The sequence below is a fragment of the Chiloscyllium plagiosum genome, unplaced genomic scaffold (genome assembly GCF_037043375.1).
Source record: "Chiloscyllium plagiosum isolate Xiang-an unplaced genomic scaffold, Cpla_swu_hap1 HiC_scaffold_45, whole genome shotgun sequence".
Taxonomy (NCBI): domain Eukaryota; kingdom Metazoa; phylum Chordata; class Chondrichthyes; order Orectolobiformes; family Hemiscylliidae; genus Chiloscyllium; species Chiloscyllium plagiosum.
In genome coordinates, this window is record NW_028270183.1 from 27,786,966 (window position 1) to 27,800,743 (window position 13,778).

General features: G+C 52.6%; 1 protein-coding gene across 1 annotated transcript in view; it reads right to left on the reverse strand.

Annotated features, from left to right (window-relative positions):
* LOC148136423 (hepatic lectin-like) overlaps positions 1-10,056 on the reverse strand; it is a 69,610-nt gene extending 59,554 nt beyond the window's left edge. Inside the window, exon 1 of the mRNA XM_087983247.1 lies at positions 9,890-10,056. Within this exon, the coding sequence (XP_087839373.1) occupies positions 9,890-9,974 (85 nt within the window). The 5' untranslated portion in view covers positions 9,975-10,056. The remainder of the gene's footprint in view (positions 1-9,889) is intronic.
* Between the last annotated feature and the right edge of the window lie 3,722 nt (positions 10,057-13,778).

The following is a 13,778-nucleotide window of genomic DNA, read 5'->3' on the forward strand; positions in this document are numbered from 1 at the left end:
TGTTCCCATGTCTGTGTTCCCATGTCTGTGTTCCTGTGTCTGTGTGCCCGTGTCTGTGTCCCGTGTCTGTCTTCCTGTGTCTGTGTGCCCGTGTCTGTCATCCCGTGTCTGTGTTCCTGTGTCTGTGTTCCTGTGTCTGTGTGCCCATGTCTGTGTTCCCATGTCTGTATTCCCTTGTCTTTGTGCCCGTGTCTGTGTGTCGGTAACCGTGTGCCCGTGTCTGTGTGCCCGTGTCTGTGTTCCTGTGTCTGTGTGCCCATGTCTGTGTTCCCGTGTCTGTGTTCCCGTGTCTGTGTGCCGGTATCTGTGTTCCCGTGTCTGTGTTCCCCTGTGTGTGATCCCATGTCTCTGCTCCCATGCCTGTGTTCCCTTGTCTGTGTTCCCATGTCTGTGTTCCTCTGTCTGTGTGCCCGTGCCTGTGTTCCCGTGTCTGTGTTCCTGTGTCTGCGTGCCCATGTCTCTGCTCCCATGTCTGTGCGCCCGTGTCTGTGTGCTGTTGTCTATGTTCCCGTGTCTGTGTTCCTGTGTTTGTGTGCCCATGTGTGTGTTCCCGTGTCTGTGTTCCTGTGACTGTGTGCCCGTGCCTGTGTTCCCGTGTCTGTGTTCCCGTGTCTGTGTGCCGGCATCTGTGTTCCCGTGTCTGTGTGCCGGCATCTGTGTTCCCGTGTCTGTGTGCCCATGTCTGTGTTCCCGTGTCTGTTTACCCGTGTCTGTGTTCCTGTGTCTGTGTTCCTGTGGTCTGTGTTCCTGTGTCTGTGTGCCCATGTCTGTGTTCCCGTGTCTGTGTTCCCGTGTCTGTGTGCCCGTGTCTGTGTTCCCGTGTCTGTGTGCCCATGTCTGTGTTCCCGTGTCTGTTTACCTTTGTCTGTGTGCCGGTATCTGTGTTCCCATGTCTGTGCTCCTGTGTCTGTGTTCCTGTGTCTGTGTGCCCATGTCTGTGTTCCCGTGTCTGTATTCCCATGTCTGTGTGCCCGTGTCTGTTTTCCCGTGTCTGTGTGCCCATGTCTGTGTTCCCGTGTCTGTTTACCTTTGTCTGTGTGCCGCTATCTGTGTTCCCGTGTCTGTGTGCTGGTATCTGTGTTCCCGTGTCTGTCTGCCCATGTCTGTGTTCCCGTGTCTGTTTACCTTTGTCTGTGTGCTGGTATCTGGGTTCCCGTGTCTGTGTGCCCGTGTCTGTGTTCCTGTGTCTGTGTGCCGGTATCTGTGTTCCCGTGTCTGTGTGCTGTTGTCTGTGTTCCCGTGTCTGTGTGCCCGTGTCAGTGATCCCATGTCTCTGCTCCCATGCCTGTGTTCCCATGTCTGTGTTCCCATGTCTGCGTTCCTGTGCCTGTGTGCCGGTATCTGTGTTCCCGTGTCTGTGTGCCCATGTCTGTGTGCCCGTGTCTGTGTTCCTTTGTCTTTGTGCCGGTATCTGTGTTCCCGTGTCTGTGTATTGTTGTCTGTGTTCCCGTGTCTGTGTTCCCGTGTCTGTGTTCCCATGTCTGTGTTCCTGTGTCCATGTGCCCATGTCTGTCTTCCCTTGTCTGTGTTCCCGTGTCTGTGTGCCCATGTCTGTGTGCCCATGTCTCTGCTCCCGTGTCTGTGCGCCCGTGTCTGTGTGCTGTTGTCTCTGTTCCCTTGTCTGTGTGCTGGTATCTGTGTTCCCATGTCTGTGTTCCTGTGTCTGTGTTCCTGTGTCTGTGTGCCCATGTCTGTGTTCCCGTGTCTGTGTTCCCGTGTCTGTGTGCCGGTATCTGTGTTACCATGTCTGTGTGCCCATGTCTGTGTTCCCGTGTCTGTTTACCTTTGTCTGTGTGCTGGTATCTGTGTTCCCGTGTCTGTGTGCCCGTGTCTGTGTTCCCGTGTCTGTGTGCCGGTATCTGTGTTCCCGTGTCTGTGTGCTGTTGTCTGTGTTCCCGTGTCTGTGTGCCCGTGTCTGTGTTCCCATGTCTCTGCTCCCATGCCTGTGTTCCCGTGTCTGTGTGCTGTTGTCTGTGTGCCCATGTCTGTGTTCCTGTGTCTGTGTTCCTGTGTCTGTGTGCCCATGTCTGTGTTCCCGTGTCTGTGTGCCGGTATCTGTGTTACCATGTCTGTGTGCCCATGTCTGTGTTCCCGTGTCTGTTTACCTTTGTCTGTGTGCTGTTATCTGTGTTCCCGTGTCTGTGTTCCCATGTCTGCGTTCCTGTGCCTGTGTGCCGGTATCTGTGTTCCCGTGTCTGTGTGCCCATGTCTGTGTTCCCCTGTGTGTGTTCCTGTGTCTTTGTGCCGGTATCTGTGTTCCCGTGTCTGTGTGCTGTTGTCTGTGTTCACGTGTCTGTGTTCCCGTGTCTGTGTTCCCATGTCTGTGTTCCTGTGTCTGTGTGCCCGTGTCTGTGTTCCTGTGTCTGTGTTCCTGTGTCTGTGTGACCATGTCTGTGTTCCTGTGTCTGTATTCCCGTGTCTGTGTGCCCATGTCTGTGTGCCGGTATCTGTGTTCCCGTGTCTATGTTCCCGTGTCTGTGTGCCGGTATCTGTGTTCCCGTGTCTCTGTGCCCGTGTCTGTGTTCCCATGTCTCTGCTCCCATGTCTGTGCGCCCGTGTCTGTGTGCTGTTGTCTGTGTTCCCGTGTCTGTGTGCTGGTATCTGTGTTCCCATGTCTGTGTTCCCGTGTCTGTGTTCCTGTGTCAGTGTGCCCATGTCTGTGTTCCCGTGTCTGTGTTCCTGTGTCTGTGTGCCTGTGTCTGTGTTGCTGCGTCTGTGTGCCCATGTCTGTGTTCCCGTGTCTGTGTTCCTGTGTCTGTGTGCCGGTATCTGTGTTTCCGTGTCTGTGTGCCCGTGTCTGTGTTCCCGTGTCTGTGTTCCTGTGTCTGTGTGCCGGTGTCTGTGTTCCTGTGTCTGTGTGCCCATGTCTGTATTCCTGTGTCTGTGTGCCGGTATCTGTGTTCCCGTGCCTGTGTGCCCATGTCTGTGTGCCCATGTCTCTGCTTCCATGTCTGTGCGCCCGTGTCTGTGTGCTGTTGTCTGTGTTCCCTTGTCTGTGTGCTGGTATCTGTGTTCCCATGTCTGTGTGCCCATGTCTGTGTTCCCGTGTCTGTGTTCCCATGTCTGTGTGCCCGTGTCTGTGTTCCTGTGTCTGTGTGCCGGTATCTGTGTTCCCATGTCTGTGTGCCGGTATCTGTGTTCCCATGTCTGTCTGGCCATGTCTGTGTTCCCGTGTCTGTGTTCCTGTGTCTGTGTGCCGGTATCTGTGTTCCCGTGTCTGTGTTCCTGTGTCTGTGTTCCCGTGTCTGTGTTCCTGTGTCTGTGTCCCCGTGTCTGTGTTCCTGTGTCTGTGTGCCCCTGTCTCGGCTCCCATGTCTATGCGCCCGTGTCTGTGTGCTGTTGTCTGTGTTCCCATGTCTGTGTTCCTGTGTCTGTGTGCCCGTGTCTGTGTTCCCGTGTCTGTGTTCCCGTGTCTGTGTTCCCATGTCTGTGTTCCCATGTCTCTGCTCCCATTCCTGTGTTCCCGTGTCTGTGTTCCCATGTCTGTGTTCCCATGTCTGTGTTCCTGTGTCTGTGTGCCCGTGTCTGTGTCCCGTGTCTGTGTTCCTGTGTCTGTGTGCCCGTGTCTGTCATCCCGTGTCTGTGTTCCTGTGTCTGTGTTCCTGTGTCTGTGTGCCCATGTCTGTGTTCCCATGTCTGTATTCCCTTGTCTTTGTGCCCGTGTCTGTGTGTCGGTAACCGTGTGCCCGTGTCTGTGTGCCCGTGTCTGTGTTCCTGTGTCTGTGTGCCCATGTCTGTGTTCCCGTGTCTGTGTTCCCGTGTCTGTGTGCCGGTATCTGTGTTCCCGTGTCTGTGTTCCCCTGTGTGTGATCCCATGTCTCTGCTCCCATGCCTGTGTTCCCTTGTCTGTGTTCCCATGTCTGTGTTCCTCTGTCTGTGTGCCCGTGCCTGTGTTCCCGTGTCTGTGTTCCTGTGTCTGCGTGCCCATGTCTCTGCTCCCATGTCTGTGCGCCCGTGTCTGTGTGCTGTTGTCTGTGTTCCCGTGTCTGTGTTCCTGTGTTTGTGTGCCCATGTGTGTGTTCCCGTGTCTGTGTTCCTGTGACTGTGTGCCCGTGCCTGTGTTCCCGTGTCTGTGTTCCCGTGTCTGTGTGCCGGCATCTGTGTTCCCGTGTCTGTGTGCCGGCATCTGTGTTCCCGTGTCTGTGTGCCCATGTCTGTGTTCCCGTGTCTGTTTACCCGTGTCTGTGTTCCTGTGTCTGTGTTCCTGTGGTCTGTGTTCCTGTGTCTGTGTGCCCATGTCTGTGTTCCCGTGTCTGTGTTCCCGTGTCTGTGTGCCCGTGTCTGTGTTCCCGTGTCTGTGTGCCCATGTCTGTGTTCCCGTGTCTGTTTACCTTTGTCTGTGTGCCGGTATCTGTGTTCCCATGTCTGTGCTCCTGTGTCTGTGTTCCTGTGTCTGTGTGCCCATGTCTGTGTTCCCGTGTCTGTATTCCCATGTCTGTGTGCCCGTGTCTGTGTTCCCGTGTCTGTGTGCCCATGTCTGTGTTCCCGTGTCTGTTTACCTTTGTCTGTGTGCCGCTATCTGTGTTCCCGTGTCTGTGTGCCGGTATCTGTGTTCCCGTGTCTGTCTGCCCATGTCTGTGTTCCCGTGTCTGTTTACCTTTGTCTGTGTGCTGGTATCTGGGTTCCCGTGTCTGTGTGCCCGTGTCTGTGTTCCTGTGTCTGTGTGCCGGTATCTGTGTTCCCGTGTCTGTGTGCCCGTGTCAGTGATCCCATGTCTCTGCTCCCATGCCTGTGTTCCCATGTCTGTGTTCCCATGTCTGCGTTCCTGTGCCTGTGTGCCGGTATCTGTGTTCCCGTGTCTGTGTGCCCATGTCTGTGTTCCCGTGTCTGTGTTCCTTTGTCTTTGTGCCGGTATCTGTGTTCCCGTGTCTGTGTATTGTTGTCTGTGTTCCCGTGTCTGTGTTCCCGTGTCTGTGTTCCCATGTCTGTGTTCCTGTGTCCATGTGCCCATGTCTGTCTTCCCTTGTCTGTGTTCCCGTGTCTGTGTGCCCATGTCTGTGTGCCCATGTCTCTGCTCCCGTGTCTGTGCGCCCGTGTCTGTGTGCTGTTGTCTCTGTTCCCTTGTCTGTGTGCTGGTATCTGTGTTCCCATGTCTGTGTTCCTGTGTCTGTGTTCCTGTGTCTGTGTGCCCATGTCTGTGTTCCCGTGTCTGTGTTCCCGTGTCTGTGTGCCGGTATCTGTGTTACCATGTCTGTGTGCCCATGTCTGTGTTCCCGTGTCTGTTTACCTTTGTCTGTGTGCTGGTATCTGTGTTCCCGTGTCTGTGTGCCCGTGTCTGTGTTCCTGTGTCTGTGTGCCGGTATCTGTGTTCCCGTGTCTGTGTGCTGTTGTCTGTGTTCCCGTGTCTGTGTGCCCGTGTCTGTGTTCCCATGTCTCTGCTCCCATGCCTGTGTTCCCGTGTCTGTGTGCTGTTGTCTGTGTGCCCATGTCTGTGTTCCCGTGTCTGTTTACCTTTGTCTGTGTGCTGGTATCTGTGTTCCCGTGTCTGTGTTCCCATGTCTGCGTTCCTGTGCCTGTGTGCCGGTATCTGTGTTCCCGTGTCTGTGTGCCCATGTCTTTGTTCCCCTGTGTGTGTTCCTGTGTCTTTGTGCCGGTATCTGCGTTCCCATGTCTGTGTGCTGTTGTCTGTGTTCACGTGTCTGTGTTCCCGTGTCTGTGTTCCCATGTCTGTGTTCCTGTGTCTGTGTGCCCGTGTCTGTGTTCCTGTGTCTGTGTTCCTGTGTCTGTGTGACCATGTCTGTGTTCCTGTGTCTGTATTCCCGTGTCTGTGTGCCCATGTCTGTGTGCCGGTATCCGTGTGCCCGTGTCTGTGTTCCCGTGTCTGTGACCCGTGTCTGTGTGCCCGTGTCTGTGTGCCAGTATCTGTGTTCCCATGTCTGTGTTCCCGTGTCTGTGTGCCGTTATCTGTGCTCCCGTGTCTCTGCTCCCATGTCTCTGCTCCCATGTCTGTGTTCCCGTCTCTGTGTTCCTGTGTCTGTGTGCCCGTGTCTGAGTGCCGGTATCTGTGTTCCCATGTCTGTGTTCCCGTGTCTGTGTGCCGTTATCTGTGCTCCCGTGTCTCTGCTCCCATGTCTCTGCTCCCATGTCTGTGCGCCCGAGTCTGTGTGCTGTTGTCTGTGTGCCCGTGTCTGTGTTCCTGTGTCTGTGTGCCGGTATCTGTGTTCCCGTGTCTGTGTTCCTGTGTCTGTGTGCCGGTATCTGTGTTCCCGTGTCTGTGTGCCCGTGTCTGTGTTCCCATGTCTCTGTCCCATGTCTGTGCGCCCGTGTCTGTGTGCTGTTGTCTGTGTTCCCGTGTCTGTGGTCCTTTGTCTGTGTGCCCGTGTCTGTGTGCCCGTGCCTGTGTTCCTAATGGTTGCCCTAACTTGCGTTCCCCGCTTGTCTTTCAGTATGCCCACAGCGCCAGGCAGCTTATCGTGTTTATTAGCAGTGACTAGGCAAAGGGCTGAGCCTGTTGCTGCACTGTACCAAATTAACGTCACTACTGCACCCTGTGCCAGCAGCTGAGTTATCAGAAAGCCTGCTTGTGCTTCAACCGAATGGCTCTGTGCCAAAAGCAGGGGAGGGTAGTGCCCAGTCACCACAAGGACTACAGTCTTCCACCGAGGTCACCAACTTAGAGAGTCAGCGGCAGCCTCTGGTATCAACCCAGGGGCATGGGCAGAGTCAGGGAGCTGCCTGGAGTGGTCAGGGTCTGCACTCCTCCATCACAGGTGATGTGAAACCCCTTTCATCACCAACCCGTCCCCTGTCTCGTCCGTCACTGCTCAGGAACAGGCTGTTTTCTCCTGGAATGGGACCCAGCCAAAGGTCGACTGTGGGAAAATGTGACCGACTCAGTGGTTAGGGCTGGTGGAGATCGGGAACATTTAGAGAGATGTCTCCAGTGAGTGGGTGATTCGGCAGTGCCCTGGCCATACAGTGGAGGAGGTTGGCATGGGTAAGAAAAGTCCCAAGAAGGTGCTGCAGACAATAGCGAGAGTGGGAGAGCAAGAGCCTTAATGTTCAGTTCCAGTTTTCACAGAGAGAGAGAGAGAGAAGCAGCAGAGAGAAGGTGGTGATGCTAACCCAGGGGCAGGGAAAAAGGCCATTGACTGACTTCCTAAACAGTTGGGTGTTCTTGCAAACAGCTGGGACTGCACTGCCCTGGGTGGCACCTACAGGCTAGACTGGCATGGTCTAGGGTCCTAGACCCGACTCTGTATCACCTCATCCACCAGGACATTCAGGCAAAACATGGCACCCATGGCCCCAACTTTACCAAGGGAAAGGTCATGAGGTGGGACAGGTAGCTCTGGGACAGTCACCTGAGGGACAGGCAGCCCTACAACAGGCAGCTCTGGGACAGGCAGCTAAGGAACAGGCAGCTCTGGATAGGCATCTCTGGGACAGGCAGCTCTGAGATAGGCAGCTCTGGGACAGGCAGCTGTGGGACAGGCAGCTAAGGGACAGGCAGCACTGGGACAGGCAGCTAAGGAACAGGCAGCTCTGAGACAGGCAGCTCTGGGACAGGCAGCTGTGGGACAGGCAGCCCTGCAATAGGCAGCTCTGGGACATGCAGCTCTGGGACAGGCAGCTAAGGGACATGAAGCTGTGGGACAGGCAGCTGTGAGACAGGCAGCTCTGAGATAGGCAGCTCTGGGACAGGCAGCTGTGGGACATGCAGCTCTGGGACAGGCAGCTAAGGAACAGGCAGCTCTGAGACAGGCAGCTCTGGGACAGGCAGCTGTGGGACAGGCAGCCCTGCGACAAGCAGCTCTGGGACAGGCAGCTGTGGGACAGGCAGCTCTGGGACAGGAAACTCTGGGACAGGCAGCTCTGAGACAGGCAACTGTGTGACAGGAAACTCTGGGACAGGCAGCTGTGGGACAGGCAGCTGTGGGACAGGCAACTATGGGACAGGAAACTCTGGGACAGGCAGCTGTGGGACTTGCAACAGTGGGACAGGCAGCTCTGGGACAGGCAGCTGTGGGACAGGAAACTCTGTGACAGGCAACTGTGTGACAGGCAGCTGTGGTGTAGGCAGCTGTGGTGTAGGCAGCTCTGGAACAGGCGGCTCTGGAACAGGCAGCAGTGGGACAGGCAGCTGTGGGACAGGCAGCTGTGAGACAGGCAGCTGTGGGACAGGCAGCTCTGGGACAGACAGCTGTGGGACAGGCAGCCCTGCGACAAGCAGCTCTGGGACAGGCAGCTGTGGGACAGGCAGCCCTGGGACAGGCAGCTAAGGAGCAGGCAGCTCTGAGACAGGCAGCTCTGGGAAAGGCAGCTGTGAGACAGGCAGCTCTGGGAAAGGCAGCTGTGGGACAGGCAACTGTGGGACAGGCAGCCCTGCGACAAGCATCTCTGGAACAGGCATCTCTGGAACAGGCAGCTCTGGGACAGGAAACTCAGGGACAGGCAGCTGTGGGACAGGCAGCTCTGGGGCAGGCAGCTGTGGGTTAGGCAGTTCTGGAACAGGCAGCTGTGGGACAGGCAACAGTGAGATAGGCAGCTATGGGGTAGGCAGCTCTGGGACAGGCAGCTGTGGGATAGGCAGCTCTGGGACAGGCAGCTCTGAGACAGGCAACTGTGGGACAGGAAACTCTGGGACAGGCAGCTGTGGGACAGGCAACAGTGGGACAGGCAGCTCTGGGACAGGCAGCTGTGGGACAGGAAACTCTGGGACAGGCAACTGTGGGACAGGCAGCTGTGAGACAGGCAACTGTGGGACAGGAAACTCTGTGACAGGCAACTGTGTGACAGGCAGCTGTGGGACAGGCAGCTCTGGAACAGGCAGCTGTGGTACAGGCAGCTGTGAGACAGGTAGCTGTGGGACTGGCAGCTGTGGCAACTGTGAGACAGGCAGCTGTGGGACAGGCAGCTGTGGGACAGGCAGCTCTGAGACCGGCAGCTGTGGGACAGTCAGCTGTGGGACAGTCAGCTCTGGGACAAGCAGCTCTGGGACAGGCAGTATGTGTCCAGCTGAGAAACACCCCCTTGAGGATGTGCCAGCACCAAGGCTGACAAAGTACACAGGGATATCTCGGCAGCGGTGATCTCTTCCCGCTGAAGCAAGTGCTCGGATTGGGTGAGCATTGGACAACAGGAGCATTGTAGGAATGGAGTCAGTCGCTAATGAGGCAGGTTTGGGATAATAACCCAAGGAAACCCTTCGTTCTCAGAAAGAGAAACCTTCCATCGAACGCGATGAAAATGACACAGTGAAATATCAGCACACTTCGCCCTTGTCATCGATATAGTTTGATGGAATACAATACAGTTACATCCATCTCACAACATTAACTCATTCTTTCAAAACTTCATTAATCTCATCCAACAAATTTATCTTAAATAAAATTTCAATGATTTCAATGTGACTGAGTAACACTATCAATTAAAGAGATTGAAGAGGAGATTTCTGACCCCTGTTCTGTCTCATTGATCATCCATCAGTTCTCCTGGAGAAGTGACATTTCCTGACAAGATGTTACCTCGAGGAGAGGGAAAGGATCTTTTTCACTGTTGTTAATTGATTGTTAAAAATCACACAACACCAGGTTATAGTCCAACAGGTTTAATTGGAAGCACACTAGCTTTCGGAGCGACGCTCCTTCATCAGGTGATAGTGGAGGGCTCAATCCTAACACAGAATTTACGCAAAAATTTACAGTGTGATGTAACTGAAATTATACATTGAAAAATTGATTGTTAAGCCTTTCATCTGTTAGAATACAGTGATAGTTTCACTTCTTTCATGTGTAAATCACAAAACCTTTTTTTAAAAATTGCATTCTCAGGTTAGCTGTAACAATGGGTGATAGCTAGACAATATGTTAATTGATTGGCATATGATAATGAACTCTAGATTTACTCAAACTGAATAAACGACACAGGAATGACCTTTGCGCAGTACCTGCCAGTTCCTGATCTCCTCTGCCTTTTCTCAGTTGATCAAGATGGCCAGCAGTGAGATGTTCGTATCCATCAGTTGGATCCATTGCACAGCTGGAGGAACTTTGTTATCAAGTGAACCCCCGTTTGAAGAACTGAGAGAAATGTTCCTCGCAGTTCCTTTTTCTGTTGTTCTAAAATAAAACACAAACAAAAATTATGCCTGATCAGCAGAAAGCTATTTCAACATTTTGCTTTTGTGCTGGTGTGGGGAGCTGGTCAATGTCTGGAGTCACCTTGGTAAATGAATCAGGCATTCCTCTCCCTTGCTCGGGATTTTAGACAGATATCTCTTTAGATTGTCACAATCTTCAGGAGCCCATTAGCAAGTGCTCTCCGGACTGATATTAGGTCCAATAAGTATGGTCGATAAAGACGATTCATTCAGGTGATGCTTATTTCCCAACTTCACTATAACTAGTTAGAAATAACACACCAATCAGTGGAATCCCAACGTTTTCTTAAATAAGGTCAGGGCATCATGTGGATTTGGAGTCAGTCCTGCTAAACACATCGACAATTTGCCATTTCGCTACGTTGACAGCTTTGAGGAGTATGGTTCAAGAACAAGACTCTTGAAATGTTGTCCTTAAAACAGAACGAACTGATCAAGATTTTCACCTTCAGGCAGTAATTGTGATGTGGAGCCCAGCACTGCAACTCTGCTTCCTGCCTGGCAGTGCTCACCCATGCTGCTCTCACTTTGAGAAAGGGGTGGCACCAGGATCTGTGGAAACAGGTTCGGGGCAGGAATGGAAGTGGGCAGATGCCAAGGCCAGCAGACCCTCCCTCATTCACTGGGACATTGTAATTGAGTGTGAGGTGCGGTCCCCCTCGTTCCTGAGCCTCTGGCCCTTCCTCACTCTGCCATGATTCCCGTGTACCTTCCTTACCTCCCCTGCTCCCTCATGTTCCCCATGGCCACACTGTGTCCACTCACCCAGTATCCACTCTGGACAGAATCCATGAGCTCTATAATAAGGCTTAGAGTTACTCATGAGATTCTCAAAGTAAGCAAGTAGTCATTCAAAGGTCTCTTCGAAAAACTTCGACTTCTCTTTAAATTGTCCATCAAAACAAGCTACCAATCCCCTTGCTGTCTGTCAATATCTCCTGCTGAGCTATATCTGTGTGGAGTTCCAGCGCAGATACACCAACAGAGCTTCCAGAGAAAAATACATTGAAACCGTTTGAAGTAGTGGGAGAGATAACTATCTGCTCCTCCTCTTCAAAAGGCTAAATGCACAACTGGACAGTTCATTACAGAACAGGCAGAATCACAAGAGGATGTTGACAGGTTAGGATCTTAACCTCAGAGCTGTTGAACGTGCGAGGGTACGTTTTAAAGGGAAAGGAAAAGGGAAGAGAGGGGCTGGGAAGGGAAAGGAAGGGAAGAGAAGGGGAAGGAAAGGGAAGGGAAGAGAAGGGAAGGGAAGGGAAGGGAAGGGAAGAGAAGGGAAGGGAAGGGAAAGGAAGGGAGGGGAAGGAAACCGAAAGGGTAATGACCCCATAGAAACGCTCACAGTAGATGAATGAAACTTCAGAAGTCAGTGTCTCCCAAATACCCACCCGCCAACCTCTCACTCTGCTCATGTGGTCTGCCCCCATTCCCCACCAGCGATGGCAGGTCCATCAGCCCGACACTGAACAGCACCATCACTGACAATTTGTCCTCGACCTTACTGCTCAAAGCTATTCACATCAGACAGGAACAGAGTTGACCAGGCATGAGGCCTGCACACCCTTCAGCCTGATGGAGGGGATGGTGTGCCATATCACAGGGCCAACCCTGCCACATCTGTGTGACAGTGTCAACTTCACAACTTTCAGAACTTCATAGATTGAAAGAATCACCAACAACTCTTTGTGGAATAAATTGTTTCCAAAGATGAAAGGGACAAGAAGAAACGATTATAGAGGAATTAAAAGCAACATGCAGACGACATGGTGTCTCAGTGGTTAGCAGTGCTGCATCATCGTGCCCGGGACCCAGTTTCGATTCCAGCCTCAGGCGACTGTCTGTGTTGACTTTGCATATTCTCCTCGTGTCTGCGTGTGTTTTCTGCGGGTGCACCGGTTTCTTCTCACAGTCCAGGGATGTACAGTTTCGGGTGAATTGGCCATGCTAAATTGTTCATTGTATTCAGGGGTGTGTAGGTGAGGTGCATTAATTAGGGGGAAACGTAGAGTAGTGGGGAGGGCAATAGGTCTGGGTGAGTTACACTTTGGAGGGTCAGTGTGGAATTGTTGAGCCAAATCGCCTGTTTCCACACTGTCAGGAGTCGATGATTCTAATTTAAATAAGAATGAGCCAAAGCAACATGAACAAGCTGTCCCCTTGGCAAGGGGAGGTCACATGACTTGATAACCTGCTGCCTCATGACAAATGTCATCAAGAGGGTCCGCACTCTCCTGAAGGATGGTGGTTCAATCCTGGTCAGGCTGTTTCTAACAGATAGCTCACTCTGAATGGAACAGGGAGCAGGAGAGCTCCTCCTGATAGAAAGACAAGCTCCAGAGGAGAGAACTCCAGATTTTGTCCTTCCATTCTGAACCGATCCTCACATACAGGATCCGTATCCCTTTATTCCCTTCCTATTTGGGTGGCACGGTGGCACAGTGGTGAGCACTGCAGCCTCACATCACTAGAGGCACGGGTTCAATTCCCACCTCAGGTAACTGTCTGCTGTGGTGTTTGCACATTCTCCCTGTGGCTGCGTTGGTTTCCTCCGGGAGCTCCAGTTTCCTCCCATAGTCCAAAGATGTGCAGATTAGGTGAGTTGGCCATGCTAAAATGAGGGGGTAAATTCGGGGAATGTGTCTGGGTAGTTTGCTCTTCGGAGGGTAGGTGTGGACTTGTTGGGCTAAAGGGCCTGTTTCCACACTGTAAGTAATCTAATCTATTCATGGATCTGTATCGGTGTCTCTTAAATGCTGCTATTGTATCTGCTTCCACCACCTCCTCTGGCAGCACGTTCCAAGCACTGACCACCCTTTGTGGCAAAAACCTGCCTCTCACAAATCTTTTAAACATTTCCCCTCACGCCTTGAACCTGTCCCCCCTTGTAACTATCCCTCCACCCTGGGAAAACGCCTCATACATTCCACTCTATCTGTGCCATTCACAATCTTATAAACTTCTATAAGGTCAATCCTCAAACTCCTGCGTTCCAGTGAAAACTAACCTAGTCTATCCAGCCGTCTTCTTAGCTAAACCCCCGTTCCTCCCCTACCCCCGCCCCCCCACCCACCATACCAGGCAACATCCTGGTCAACATTTTCTGGACCCTCTCCAAAGCATCAACTTCCTTCTGGGAGTGTGGTGAGCAGAATTGTACGCAGTATTCCAAGTATAGACTAACTAAAGTTCTGTAAAGCTGCAGCATAACTTGCCTATCCTTATTCTCAGTGTCCCTTCCAGTGAAGGTCAGCATGTCATTGGCCTTTGTTACTGCCTTATCGAGCTGCACGGCCACCTTCAATGATCTGCGGGCCTGTACATCCAGATCCCTCCGAAGGGTCCTGCCATTCACTGTATCATTTCCACCTGACTTTGAACTACCAAAATACATCACTTCACATTTGTTGGGATTAAACTCCATCTGCAATTTTTCTGTCCATACCTCCAACTGATCCATATCCTGCGGAATCCTCTGACAGTCCTCCTCGCGATCCACAACTCCACCAATCTTTCTATCATCCACAAACTCACTAATCAGACCAGCTACGTTTCCTCCAAATCATTTCTATCGGTCACGAACAGCAGAGTTCCCAGAGTGGGGGAACTCAATTACTGTGGGTCACGAGTTCAAGTTGAGAGGGGAAAAGTTTCAAGGAGGTGGTGGGTGCTT